The sequence below is a fragment of the Hemitrygon akajei genome, chromosome 11 (assembly GCF_048418815.1).
Source record: "Hemitrygon akajei chromosome 11, sHemAka1.3, whole genome shotgun sequence".
NCBI classification, from domain to species: domain Eukaryota; kingdom Metazoa; phylum Chordata; class Chondrichthyes; order Myliobatiformes; family Dasyatidae; genus Hemitrygon; species Hemitrygon akajei.
This window is the reverse complement of record NC_133134.1, coordinates 42187487-42202355: the sequence shown is the minus strand read 5'-3', so window position 1 is coordinate 42202355 and position 14869 is coordinate 42187487. Positions and strand designations below refer to the sequence as shown.

The 14869-nt window shown below is 40.5% G+C and overlaps 1 protein-coding gene across 1 annotated transcript in view; it reads right to left on the bottom strand.

The window, feature by feature from the left end:
* The window catches only part of LOC140736333 (uncharacterized), a 457303-nt gene that overhangs the window by 276832 nt on the left and 165602 nt on the right, over positions 1 to 14869 (bottom strand). The window contains exons 34-40 of the mRNA XM_073062333.1: positions 13552 to 13707; positions 12464 to 12666; positions 11919 to 12007; positions 9408 to 9541; positions 7753 to 7877; positions 4352 to 4517; positions 694 to 906 (exon numbers count right to left, since the gene is read on the bottom strand). Coding sequence (XP_072918434.1) covers positions 694 to 906; positions 4352 to 4517; positions 7753 to 7877; positions 9408 to 9541; positions 11919 to 12007; positions 12464 to 12666; positions 13552 to 13707 — 1086 coding nt within the window. The remainder of the gene's footprint in view (positions 1 to 693; positions 907 to 4351; positions 4518 to 7752; positions 7878 to 9407; positions 9542 to 11918; positions 12008 to 12463; positions 12667 to 13551; positions 13708 to 14869) is intronic.

Below are 14869 nucleotides of genomic sequence, written 5' to 3'. Positions count from 1 at the left end.
CTGTTCTAAAAGAATGTTCTTTTATTTTAAGGCTTTCTACTCTATCCAGAGCTCTCCATGTCCACTCTACCTACGGCTTTCAACACTCAGTAGGTTTCAATGAGATCCCCACTCATTCTTCTAAATTTCAGTGAATACAGTACCAGGGTCATCAAATGCTCCTCATACATTAACCCTTTTATCTCCAGGATCATTCTCATAAACCTCCTCTGGACCATCTCCAACACTAGTACGTTGTTTCTTTGGGGCCCAATGCGGCTCTCAATTTTCCAATCTTTTACAAAAACCTCAGTATTACATACTTGCCTTTATAATCTACTCCTCTCAAAATGAATGCTAACACTGCATTTGCCTTCTTTACTACCGACTCAACCTACAAGTTAACCTTTAGAAAATACTGTACTAAGAATAACTTTAAGTTCAAGCATTTGCAATAAAACATGACAGGTAATTCCTGAACAACCTCCCATTATAATCCACACAGTTTTTCACTGTCTTGGTCAATAAGTTTAGGAAATGTCCAAATGTCATTTTTTTATTTTGTTACTATAAATTCAAATTACTTTAAAGTGCATGTGCTATAAAGCATTCCTGAACAGTTCAAGTACTACAGAACCAGTGCAAATATATAATCACTTCAATCCACAATATATTAAAACAATACATTTAATTTTGAGATTTTTCAGTTGTTACCTGGAAGTTTTGATTGAGTAACTTTGCCACAATTATTTTCGCCTGGCCCAGATTCCAGCCTTTAACTTTACTCAGGCTTGGCAGAGCGTTCTCTAGATTGTTCCCATCAATACTTCTAATCTGTGAGAATGATAGTCCAACAGCTGTTTGCCCCAAGCTATTCAGAGTGCTGGCTGGGAAAATGGTAAACTTGCTCACTAGAAGTATTGAGAGCTGTAAAAAACATTAAGTAGTACCATTAGGACTTAAGAATTATTAAATTACTTTTTAAATGAACTGGTAATATTTATTTTATATCTGGATGTTCCCATTGTGCTTGCTAAATAAATGGGGGTGGTTACGAGGGAGAGAGTTTCTGATTTAAGGACATGAGAATATTGCACATTAATGTAGATGTATGCCACTTTATGGCTCGAATTGTTCTGAACCCCCGAAATGAACACTGCAGCCAATCACAGCTCAATATGCAGAAAACAAGGTGTCCTTCTGCTTCACAAACAAGAGAAAATCTGCAGATGCTGGAAATCCAAGCAACACACACAAAACGCTGGGGGTTGCTGTCATTCTGAATGACAGATTAATTAAGAATCTAGAGTGGTGAAGAGACCACTTCCAGAAGCCAGAAGTTTTTAATATTGAAAAGGTGAAAAGTTTTGCACATTGGTCAATTTTGTGGCTCACACCCAATACTATTTTTAACTATCTGTTATGCCGCTGGCATTTAGGGCAGCAATGAAGGTCCTCCATCTCAGGTGGTGTTCAGGGCTTCCTTCATCATGTCAGTAGCTCGGGAGCACACGGTACTATTACCAGTTAATTCACAGCTTAATTGAGAAAATAAAACAAGGTAGCTTCAAAAAAGTTAGCAATAAACCCAGTGATCTAACAATGGGCCATATAATTCTGGACCCTGCAGCCCACAACCTGGATTAACCAATTGGGCATTATTTTTTCAGATATACAAGGTCAAACATGAGCAGGCTTCTGTTAGAAGTTCCAGAGTATTCAGCGGGCTTTGAACAAGTTTTTAAAGTTTCCATTAGTCAGAGATGTTTAAATTTCATATCAATTCAAAGATTTAATGAATTATTAAAACATATTAAAATACTAACAAATAATTAAAATATTGAACATACAATAAAATAATTCACCCTTGTACCTTTCTCCACAGGGGTGCCAGTCACATTTATTTGAATGGGATCACCATGCCCACAACAGCCTTCCTTTGCATACAAAGTGCCCCTCTCTTTAATAAATTAGCCCTCTGTTGCTGGATTAATGATTCATGAAATGGCAGGACAAAAAGTCAAATGCAGTGTCATCTGACTTCTGGGATGTTTCAAACTTCTTCATTTTCATGCATGGATGAGGAGGTCTGCGAAATACCGAACGTGAAACAGCTGAAAGTTGCTGTTCCCTGTGGATTATCTGACTGCAGATAAACATGAGGCACCTTAGAGGGTAATAGATGTGACTTGAACTAGTTCTTAGCAAGTCTCTTGGTATTAAGGATGACTTGTTTTCCACTCCAGTCTTATAGGATCTGAGGTTAATGAGGAACTACGGACTCTTCCACAGCTATGACAGATTGGACAGGTGGAGGTGTATTTCATGAGATGGAACCCTCCTTTTGCTGCTTATGCTGGGCTTCTGTGTGCTCCTGATGAGGTTCGGGGTTCTCAATACCACCCAGAACGCTCTTTCTCCATTTAAAGTAGTCACTTGTGGATGCTGCATATCCTCAAAACATCCTAGTCCTGACAATTGTGAGTAACTAGGGCCTCAATGATAGGAATGCTGGCCTTGGAGAGGACAGTGACATAGGTTCACTGGCCCTTCCAGCAAGTTTTCTGCAGAGAGCATTGCTAAAAGTTTTCACGTGCCTTGAGATGAAGGGAATAGGATAGGATGAAGGGAATCCCAGCCATCCATTAGACCTCTTGTACTCATTCGTAAAATCACATATTTACAGACAAGGCCAAATTGAGAACACGGTTTATTGCTGAGAACTGTGACAGCACACAGAATGTGAACAAACTTGCATAAAGGTTTCCAAATAGGTAAATTAGCTTTTGTGTGGATAAGTGTGAGGTGGTAACTTCCAGTCAGAAGGATAAGGAGGTCACATATTTTGGAAAATGTGGGAAAAGGGATTTACAAACAAAATGGTGGAGGAGCTCAGCAGCTCAGGCAACGTCCATGGAGAGAAATGAACAGTCGATATTTTGGGCCAAGACCTTTTTATCAGGACTGAAAAGGAAGGGTGCAGGTGGCAGAAAAAGGTGGTGGGTGGGGGAGGGTGTGCAAGCTGCCAGGCGACAGGTGAAGCCAGATGAGATGGAAAGTGGGTGGGTGGGGGAAGGACATGGAGCTGGAAGGTGATATGTGAAGGAGGTAAAGGGCTGAAGAAGGAGGAGAAATGTGACAGGAAAAGACAGAGAACCATGGAATAAAGGGAAGGAAGCACGGCACCAGAGGGAGGTGATGGGTAGATAAGAAAGGCAGGTATTAAAAGTGATGGGATGAGAGGGTGACCAGAACAGGGAATAGTAAAAGAGGGGGCGGGGGGAAGAAAAGAAGAAAAGAAGAAATTAAGTTAGAGGAATTGAAGCTCATGCCATCAGGTTAGAGACTACCCAAATGAAATGTGAGCTGTTGCTCTTCCAACCTGAGTTTCAGCTTCATCGTGGCTGTTCAGAAGGCCGTCAACAGACGTGGCGATATGGGAGTGGGAAGCTGAAATAAAATGGGTAACAACTGCGAGTTCCTGCCTTTGGTGGCATAGAGCAAAGATGCTTGACGAAGCAGTCCCCTAACCTGTATTGGGTCTCACTGATTTTGAGGAGTCGTGGCAGGCAGTAATGAGTGAGGCTGGAGGTGAGGCAGAGAAAGAGACAAGCCTGCAGGTAGCTTCACATGGCAGTGGCTATGGCACGTAGAATCTGGCGGGATGTGTGCAGTGCACATCTCTACACAAAGCAGTTCTGTTAAGGCATTTTTCAGCTAATCCCAATTTTCTTCTTTTGAGAATAACTATTCCCTCTCTCCAGTGAAAAGCCTCCTGAGATATAAAGCAGAATCCCATTTGTTTGCTTATTTTTGGCTTGTTCCCTCTGGAAAGGCACGTTTATATGCATTGCTGTCAGAAGCTGGAAAACCCCTGTGCTCTCAATTATTTGTCTGGCAAACAATCAAGGACCAATTATTGGAACAAACAGCTTGGGAACTTGATCAGATTGATGCTGTGCACAAATTCCCTGAAGATGACAGCTAACTTAATGGACTAGATTATAATATGCAATATACTGTACAATTAATGTTGAGTACAGACATTGGATCAAATGAAGTCTTTAAGATTTAGGCTGACAATCATTTGTTGGTAGGTTGATGAAGGAATATGAAAAAAAGAGAACTAAGGTGTCAATAATTCTGAAAATACCGTGTATTTCAAAATAATGAAAAGAATCAATGATCAATTATACAATAAGGTACAGATTTTATACTTTAGGATTTCAATAGAGGACCTGTTTAAAACTCGGTGAAAGTATTTGTGTCATTTTACAATAAATCTCCATAAACTTAGCTATAAACGTTCAGTACTTCTGAGTATAACTAGACACATTTACAGTTATTTTTCCACAGATTTGGTTCTGTTTACCTTCCTTTGCTCATCGGTCAGCAATGTTGCATCATTTGTTCCATTGGCTGAGCCTCCCGGCCCACAGACATCATTTACCCTTTCTATTAAGGCCAGTGTTTGCTGTGCATTCAAGGATCTAAGTATATTAGTGCCATGAAGAAAACAAACCAAAGTGTCTGGCAGACTGCAAAAGAAGGGTTATGTGGTTAGTTTGTGTGGCTTTAGTAATTCCCTGCATTCATTACAGGTCTACAAATATTTACAACAAATGTAATTACAATATAAAAAGCTAACATGCATGCACCTCAAGAGGTTAGATCATGCAGAAACAAGGCACATTAATTATATTAATGACAATTCACTGACATCGTTTATACTCGTGTACACACAAAGAGCTGAACATTCACTTTGTTGAATACACCCCTGAAGGTAAATGACAAAACATTCTCAGGAAATAATGTTCCCAGGCTATGAACCTCATAACAATGCTTCCCTGTTTCTAACTTCCAGTCCTCTTGTTATGAAGGCCTTCCTAGCCACTCACCAAGCCTGTCAACTAGATGCTTCTAATACTTTCATCAGCTAATATCTTTCTCTATTTATGTAATGATCTGGCTCCTCTAGTACATAATCTCAGACTTAAATTGAACTCCAACATCCAGTTTTTCACCATTTGACTCAGCCTCTCAATATCCAGAGGCAGAGTCCATATGTGCGAATGGAGAATTTTTCACTGAATGCCCATCAACTTCAGTTTTACCTGAACTCCTCGACGCTTCTTATCAAAGGTAACAACTCTCTTCTCACCTTGATCCACACTTGGACAACACTGATATGAGATCTCAAGCCTGGTGATCCTGATGAAACTCAAACCTAACAAAGATTTGCAAGTTATTGGTGGGTAAACATCAATGGAGAATTCCGTTACCTTACTGACAATTGAGAGTCAATTGATTGAGCAGCAATTAGCTAAATTCGATTTGTCGTGCTTCTCATGGGCAGGACGCACTTGGCCAATTTTCCACTCGTTAGAATTGAAACTGTATTAAAACTGCTCATTTATAAGAGCAGCTTGTTGCTGTCTAGCTCCTCAAGTATTAGGGCTGCCCGGTACTATGGACAGCAAACCCTTTTCTAATTCAACACAAGAATGTAAGAATTAGGCTATTTGGTTCCTCAAACTTGCTCCAGCATTCAATAAAGTTATGGCCGATCCAAAGCTGGTTCAGTCACCAGCCTTGGTAGTCATGGTTGGGAGAGGAATGTGCCAGAACATGTGATTACAGGTTTTGGAGGAATATCTTCTGCTGCTGATGACCCTATTTATACAACAAAATCAAGGGGACCCTCAGAATAAATGCAAGGCTTTGCCCTGGCAAGAACAGAGCGATGATCATTGCTATTAATACTTGCATGGACAAGTTACCACATGGGTTTCCTCCAGATGCTCCGGTTTCCTCCCACATTCTAAAGACTTACAGTTAGGGCCAGGGTTAGTAAGTTGTGAGCATGCTATGTTAGGGCTGGAAGGGTGCCGGCTCTTGAGGCTGCCCCCAGAACAGTCATTGCTGATTTGATTTGATGCAATCGATGCATTTCATTGTAGGTTCCAATGTTCCGATATACATCCTAACTTTATCTTATCTGGAACGGGTAAGTTGGTGAAAGTGTAGGCAAGTACGTGTATCTCTTGTCACTTTTAAACTTCAGATCTCAGGCTGGTTGGTAATTGATGGTCTTACTATGTCGCTCTTGAATTTAGAGCACTTACCACTTAAGTGCTGCTTCTAGGTTTTCTGCAACAATAGAGGAAGGATCATTGATGGTAATCAGTATGGAATTTCTGCTCTCAAGTTACCTCTCAACCCATTAGGTCTTCCATTAAGCACCCTACGGCTATCAGGGATCAACACTGAATTCTGTAATTTCAGATTTCTAACAACTGCTGAATTCTTTCTTTTCTGTCATTAAGCCTCCTTCTGACAGATTTGTTTCAACTAGCAAACCTTCTACACGCCCTCGGTCTACATCTGTCTGCATCAGCAGTTTTCTCTACATCTGCACCACATCGGTTAATACTCCCCACCGGCCAACTTGAAATATGCCTGTTGTTTTGGAAAGCTTCCTAACTCTGGCAAAGATGAACCTGAAATATGAACTGTTTCTCTCTGTAGAAACACATCCCGGCCCTCCGAGTATTTCCAACATTTTCTGCCTTTAATTAAGAGCAGTCGGCTTCTTTCCTTGATCACCAGCTTAAGCAATCTTTCCATATGTTTTCAAAGTGCTTTACAAGAGTAAATGTTTTAAAATACTCTTTAGTAATTTGATCTAATGCATGAACAGCCAGGAATAATTTGTGCCATGTCCATAAAAATAACATGAACTGAAGTGAGTTTAGATTAATTCTGCACCATTCATCTCACTGTGCTTGCGTTGGATCTTTTGAAGCTATTCAATTAGACCTGCTCCAACATACTATCCCCATCCATTACCTTGCAGTGACTTACTTTCTAATACAACTCTAATTCCCTTTTGAGAATTATTATAGAATCCGCTTCAATCAACCTTTCAGGGAATAGCAATTCATGAGACAAAAAATTTCTCCCACATCTTTTTTTTAAACCAGATGTGTGGTTACTAACTCCCTGCTGTTTAACAACACTGGCTATAAAAAGCACTTCATCCTTATAGACACTTTGGTAAAACCTTCCATCAACTTGTAGAACAGAGACTGCTGGGAGTACGGATACATGGAAGTGAAAGTGGTGTGACACTGGTAGACATAGTAGTGAAGACAAGCATGACCAGTACCCTCTTCTTCGGTCAGGAACTGTGACACCATATTAAACTGTACAAGATATTGGTGAGACTACCTTTGAGTATTGTTATTCAGGTCATCGAGCTACAGGAAGAATGCTAATAAGCTGGGCGGGGTGTAGAAAAGATTCACAAGGATATTAATAGCACCGGGAAGCTTGAGTTATAAGGAGAGTTGGGATGAGCTGGAATTATTTCCTTTCAGTATAAGAGGGCGAGGGGTGACCGTATAGAGATACAGTATATAAAATTTTGTGGGGCATGGATGATTTTCACAGTTTTATTCTCCCAGGGTGAAGGAATCTAAAACTAAAGGGCATAGATTTAAAGTGAGAGGGAAAAGATTTATAAGAGACCTGATGATCAACTCTCTCCACACAGGGGTTGGCAGGTATAGGAGCTGGCAGAGGAAGTGACACAGACAGGTACGACCACAATGTTTAAAAGGCATTTGAACAGTTGGATGGATAGAAAAGATTAAGAGGGTTATGGGCCAAATGCAGGCAAATAGATTAGTACAGGTAGTCATCTTGGTCAACATGGACAAGTTGGGCTCAATACAATTTATTTTACAATGTGAAAGATTTCACTCAACATACCTTGAAACATTAAAAACTGTTTGATTCTTCATCAGCAGGTCTATGAAGAACCTGGACACTTCTGAAGATAACTTCACATTTTCCAAAAGGGCCTGGTTTTCAGGGTTTACGACAAACTCTCGAATCTGAATGAAGTTTGAAAGAAATTATTGAATTAACCATGAAGATAGTTTATTGTTTCCAACATGAAAGTACTTTTCTTATGCAGAACTATAAACGAGTGATTTTTCCCCAAAAGGAAGAAACCAGCACACCCACCCCCAATATTCTAACTTGAGTCATAAAAGAATTACTGTGGTTTCTAATTGCACCTAATTATATACCAGCATCAGAAGAACTAGAGTTGCACTCAAGATTTGTCACGGATCTGGAAGCAGGTGGTCTTAGTTATGTATGGTTGGAAGCTCACCTCAGAGTCAAAATTAACAACAAAACTCTAACTGCCACGATTTGGCCGCAACTGTTGTCAGGATTAGCAAAGATAGTCAGTGAATAACTCAGGAAAAATCCAAAGACAACATTTTTTTGAAATATTTGATTATAACACATTTCATTTCATTCTATATTGGAAAAGCAGAAAGACAAATTAGAGTCAGTGGAAAGAATGGTAAGATAAGGGCAAGTCTCGTCGGCATACATGTGGAATTAAATACTGGTCCTAAAAATAAGTCAGTCTGTGAATCTTGCAATTTCTACATTATTTGACTTGCAGAATATATTTGATGGTGAAGATGATCATAAGTCTGTAAATTCCTAAGCCTGGGACTGGTTCCTTAATTTCCTGACAAACAGACTGCAATCAGCAAGGCTGGGCAGAAAACCTTCTGCCACAATTACCTTCAACACTGGTGTACCACTGGCGTTTATCCTCAGCCCTCCACTCTACACCCTGTACACTCACCACTCCATGGCCAGGTTCTGCTCCAACTCCATCTGTGAAGTTTGCCGGTGATACCACTAGGGTGGTGGAATCTCAATTGATGATGAGCTGGAGTACTAGAGAGGCTAGTGATATTGTGTCATGACAACTTTTCCCTCAAGGTCAGAAAAGCAAAAGAGCGGGTCGTTGACTTTAGTAGGGGGTGGGGAGGGTGGGGGCTGCAATGTACCTGCTCCTGTTTTCATTAAGGGTGCTGAGGTCAAAAGGGTTGGGAGCTTCAAGTTCCTTGGAGTGAACATCATCAACAGCCTGCCCCAACACCATGCGCATGAAAGCACACCTCTCACTTCCTCAGCAGGCTACAGAAATTTGGCATGTTCCCTTTGGCCCTCATCAAAAGTTATCAATGCACCTTAGAAAGCACCTTATCCAGTTGGGTGTAGCAACTGCTTTGCCCATGACCACAAGAAACTGCCGAGAGTGGTGGACACAGCTTAGCATTTCATGGAAACCACCACTCCACAGACTCTGTCTACACTTCTCACTGCCTCAGTAGAGCAGCCAGCATAATCAAAATAATACATCTGCCTCAATCATTTCACTTTCTCTTTCAACCCCCCCCCCCCCCGCCCCCCCACCTTTGGGCAGAAGATACACAAGCTTGAATACTTCAGCATGAACATTCCAAGCACTGGTTATGTGCATTAAACTAGTTCATACCTTCAACAGGAAATTATTGACACATTCTCAAAAAAAAAATCAATAAAATGCTTACCTGTTCTTCATTATCAAAGAATGACTGAAGATCAATCAATGACATTTGATTCATAAATAGTCCCAGGTAGTTAACGAACCAAGCAGTGGAGTTCAGGGCTACACTATTTGCATCATAGCATTTTGGTTTGGGACCTGTTATATGATGTAAGTGATGTTGGGATTAGTATGGAGAGGGACTCAATGATCAGCTTGCTTTATGATTCGTTGACTCTATGATCAACTCGAGAAACAAAGAGGGTTGACATTAGCTCTTAACATAAATTATTGGTACAGTTCAAAGCACAACTCAGACGTACTTCCCGTTTCTCTCAAATTAGTTCCTTTTATCCCCATCACTGAGTCACTGCAACTCTCATTTAGAGGTTTGAGGAGGTACCCATACCCATGAACTCCATTTCTAGCAGTAATTTTGCTGGCTCCCTCACTTAAGAAAATTAATTTGAGTAGAAAAAACAGCAAGGTAGAAGCCAATAAAGGGAGGAGCTCATCTAGCAGTAGATCATGAAGTAATGATCTTGGGAGTCTTAGCAGTTTTCCGACTGATACCCCCAACCCCATCCCACCATCACCATCCATTCTTGCCTGAGGATGACTGATATAATTTCTTCTTCAAGCAATGAAGTTGCCGTGCTTGAAACCAGTCTAAGCAGCTCTAGGAATTGGAATTCCAGCTTAGAATTTTGGATTTTGAGCACAATTACTCAGAGTTGAGAGTAACATAAAGGTTAGCACAAGGCTTTACTGTACCAGTGACCAGGGTTCAATTCCTGCCACTGCTGCCTGTAAGGAGTTTGTATGTTCTCCCCATGATCGCGTGGGTTTTCTCCAGGTGCTCCAGTTTCCTCCCAGTTCAAAGAAGTACCAGTTGGTCATTGAATTGAATTGAATTGAATTGACTTTACTTTTTACGTCCTTCATATACATGAGGAGTAAAAATCTTTACGCTACGTCTCCATCTAAATGTGCAATTTATAGTAATTTGTAATAAATAGCACGTACAGTAACGTATCCAACAGAACAGTCAATATAACATAAAAATACAAATTTATTCAGCATGAATTGAGCAGTCTGATGGCCTGGTGGAAGAAGCTGTCCCGGACCCTGTTGGTCCTGGCTTTTATGCTGCAGTACCGTTTCCCGGATGGTAGCAGCTGGAACAGTTTGATGTTGGGGTGACTTGGGTCTCCAATGATCTTTAGGGCCCTTTTTACACACCTGTCCCTGTAAATGTCCTGAATATTGGGAAGTTCACATCTGCAGATGCACTGGCCTGTCCGCACCACTCTCTGCAGAGTCCTGCAATTGAGGGAAGTACAGTTTTCATACCAGGCAGTGATGCAGCCAGTCAGGATGCTCTCAATTGTGCCCCTGTAGAAAGTCCTTAGGATTTGGGGACCCATACCAAACTTATTCAGCCGTCCAAGGTGAAAGAGGCGTTGTTGTGCGTTTTTTCACCACACAGCCGGTATGTACAGATCACGTGAGATCCTCTGTGATGTGTATGCTGAGGAACTTAAAGCTGTTCACCCTCTCAATCCCGCATCCATTGATGTCAATAGGGGCTAGCCTGTCTCCATTCCTCCTGTAATCCACAACCAGCTCTTTTGTTTCTGTGACATTGAAGGACAAGTTGTTTTCTTGACACCACTGTGTCAGGATGATGACTTTTTCTCTGTAGGCTGCCTTGTTATTATTTGAGATTAGGCCAATTAATATAATATTGTCTGCAAATTTAATTGTCAGGTTGGAGCTGTGTGTGGCGACACAGTCAAGGGTATACAGAGAGTAAAGGAGGGGGCTTTGGACACAGCCCTGAGGGGCACCTGTGTTGAGAGTCAGAGGGGCAGAGGTGAGGGAGTCCACTCTTACCACCTGCTGGCGATCTAACAGGAAGTCCAGGATCCAGCTACATGAGGCAGGGAGAAGGCCGAGGTCTTTGAGCTTCTTGTCAAGCCTGGAGGGGATTATGGTGTTGAATGCTGAACTGTAGTCCAAGAACAGCATTCTCACATAAGCATCCTTCTTCTCCAGATGTGTAAAGATAGTGTGTAGAGCTGTGGCTATTGCATTATCTGTCAGTCGGTTGTGTCAGTAGGTAACTCTCCCAGCTGCCAGCTGACCACTGTCCCTGGCACACAAGTGCACGTGCACACACAGCCTAAATGCTTTAAGGCAGTCTCGATACTGGAGTGACACAAGACCTCAGGAAAAATCAAGTGTCATGACCGTTGACCACAAATTTACCATTTCACATTGTCCCTTCAGCACCCAGACATGGTGCTAGTCAGCATTATGTTTACCTCTCAGAGATGTGGGAAGTAGCTTTTTATGAGAAAACATAAACAGCATTTTCATTCTATAACCAAAAACTCCACCAGTAGTGATGGTGTTTCTGTTACAGCAGCGGCTGGCACTTATGAAATCACTTTCAGGTAGATAAATGTGTAGGACACCTCACAAAGACTATACAATTTTCATCACATTAATAGAAATAAGAGACTTGTATTACCTTGTTGCAAATAAACTTTGATGCCATTGTAAATTTTTTTCTGTTCAATTGTGGTTAGGTCAGCATAGCGAGCGTTCAGTGTTCGAACACTAAATTTGAAATATATGTACACATTAATGTTAATCTTCCCAAAAGACATTGCTACTGTGCTTTATGCAGCACAAGCATTTAATAAATTTATTGATCATTCGACAAAACTGTTTAGCATGAACTGCTATTTCACACACAAACACATTTGGGTAGGCTGATAAAGTTCAAGAGCAACTACAAGTAACTAGAACTTCAAAGTTCAGAAGTTTTATCACCGAGGCATATCCTGAGCAGGTATTGTTGTAATTAATGCCACATTAAGCCCAGGAGAAACAGAACTTTTACCTCCACCCCGCAAAGTTGTCTTCAGATAGTCTTAGTAATCTCCACTTCAAAGGATAATGAATTGTAAACTAACGATATACTTGATTGCCTACAATTTATAATCCTTTGCATAATCTAGACTGAACATTTAAGAAGTATGTTAGAAATATCCATCGAGCAAGCATATTTACATTTTACTGTAGGGAAGGCATGGAATTCCCAGGGTAATGTTGGAAGTGAGGAGGTCAGTGGAGATCAATGGGAAATATGGCTGCAATCTGACATTTAGCCATTTATCCACCTCAGTGTCATTGTTTTCAGGCAGAATCACTGTAGCAAAGTACATCCAAAAAACTCTTAAGAACGCAACTCGGTTTTCACGTGTCAGTTGACGCTGAAAAGCAAAGTGGGAAAAGGATTGATATCAAATTTTTTTTTAAAGAAAGCAACAAAACACTTTGTTGAATTGATGGTAATCCTTATTCTTGAAGTTCAAAAATTCCAAATCATACTGTTAATAAACAAAAAGTTTTCAGCACAATTGCACAGTAGGTTCTTAATTTTGGAAATTAGCAATGAATAATTTGTGAATCTAATAAAAAAACAGAATTTCAGTGTATGATTGATCAACAAGATAAATATAAGCAGATTAGTTACATATACTACACAAACAAGTCCAGCAAACAGGCCACATGCACCCTGGTTGACCTTAAACAAAAGCTTGGACCCAAAATGATTCTTCTACCAGGATTCTTCTTTAATTGATTGATCCCATCCCTCCTCTCCATTCAGTGCTACCATCCAGTTCCAACGTTGTCCTTTCGATTTTACCCAGTCAGGCCCTTCACTCCAGAATCGGCCTTCTCCGAATCTCTCCCCAAAACTTTTCTTGTTTTCAATTATTAAAATCAATCTCAAGACTTCTTCTTCTATGTCCCTGTTCCATGATTTTCTCTCACCTATAATTTTCTTGCCTTGTCTTGGCGTCCTACTCATAACTCCACCCTCCTATGATCATGTTGTTCTCCTCACCCCATTTCATCCAAACTACCTCCCAACCTCGATTCCTGTACAGGCTCAACTCTCCAGTATAGTAGGAGCTCATGGAGGAAAGATCTCCTTACACAGTATCCTACCACACATGATTCCTTGGACAAGCGAACACAAAAAAAATACAGCAAAAAAAACTTGTAAACTCAAGATGGCTCCTCTTTTTCCAAGTTCAATTCAACTTGGTGATTCTATAGACAGAAACATGAAAACAGTATCTCAAACTTACATCTTGGCTAATTACATTGAAATCATCTACAAATGTGTCCAAGTTCTGTCTGGATAGATAGCGGGATAACAGTGTGATCAGGAACTTGTTGTCATTAATGAATCCAGGTTTGCTCAACAGATCAGCAAATTCTCGAGGATTAATGGTGTTCAACACCTGTAAAACACAACAGAGAAATCCAGAGCTTTATATCAATGGTATTAATTACTAAAGTATGGCTATATGCACATTGTTGAATGTTGAAATAATTGTGTATTAATAAAATATCGGCTGAATTTCTACTCAGTGAATCCCGCTTGGAAAATAAATTAATTCTATTTTTGCATGCTAGCCTTGCTCTGAAAACTTCTTAAAGAATTATTAATCATCATTTGGCGGGTGAAGTGTTGCAGTACGCAGTCCCTCCAAAGAAAATGCTGTGGATATTGAACATGTTGGGGACAATGTTCAGCTTTGCTCACAGTCTGTTTTCTGGTGGACAAAGCATCTACTTAAACAGCTCAAAAGCATCAGCAAGGCACCCAAACCAATTTTCCAGGATTGCGCTCCACAACTGCTGGTCAGCTGCTCATCCTGGAAGCAGGAGAGGTCAGCCATTCCTCAGGGAACCACAGAGGTCCACCCAGCAAGGAGTGAATCTCAAAAGTCGTTGCAATGGGCTAGAAAACCTTGGTATATCTAATGTCCCCAGAAAAATATCATTGAGAAAACATAAATCGTATAAATTTTATAAAGATAAATATATCTTCAAGTAGTTGGTGTTGGAGTGGGACTTTGCAGGTGGTGGAGTAGCTAACCGATAGTTTGTCTGTCAGATAGTACAGATCGAGCATTTTTTATTGCATGGGCAAAGAAGCCCTTAATTGTTGTTGCTATTCAACGGGCAGCCCCGTACCAGTGCACTATGTCAATAGTATCACTGTGTCATAGATAGATAGATAGATAGATACTTTATTCATCCCCATGGGGAAATTCAACATTTTTTCCAATGTCCCATACACTTGTTGTAGCAAAACTAATTACATACAATACTTAACTCAGTAAAAATATGATATGCCTCTAAATCACTCTCTCAAAAAGCATTAATAATAGCTTTTAAAAAGTTCTTAAGTAGTTTACTTAAATACATTAAATACAATCAACCCCGGCACTTTAACATATCTTACTCCTGGCGGTTGAATTGTAAAGCCTAATGGCATTGGGGAGTATTGACCTCTTCATCCTGTCTGAGGAGCATTGCATCGATAGCAACCTGTCGCTGAAACTGCTTCTCTGTCTCTGGATGGTGCTATGTAGAGGATGTTCAGGGTTTTCCATA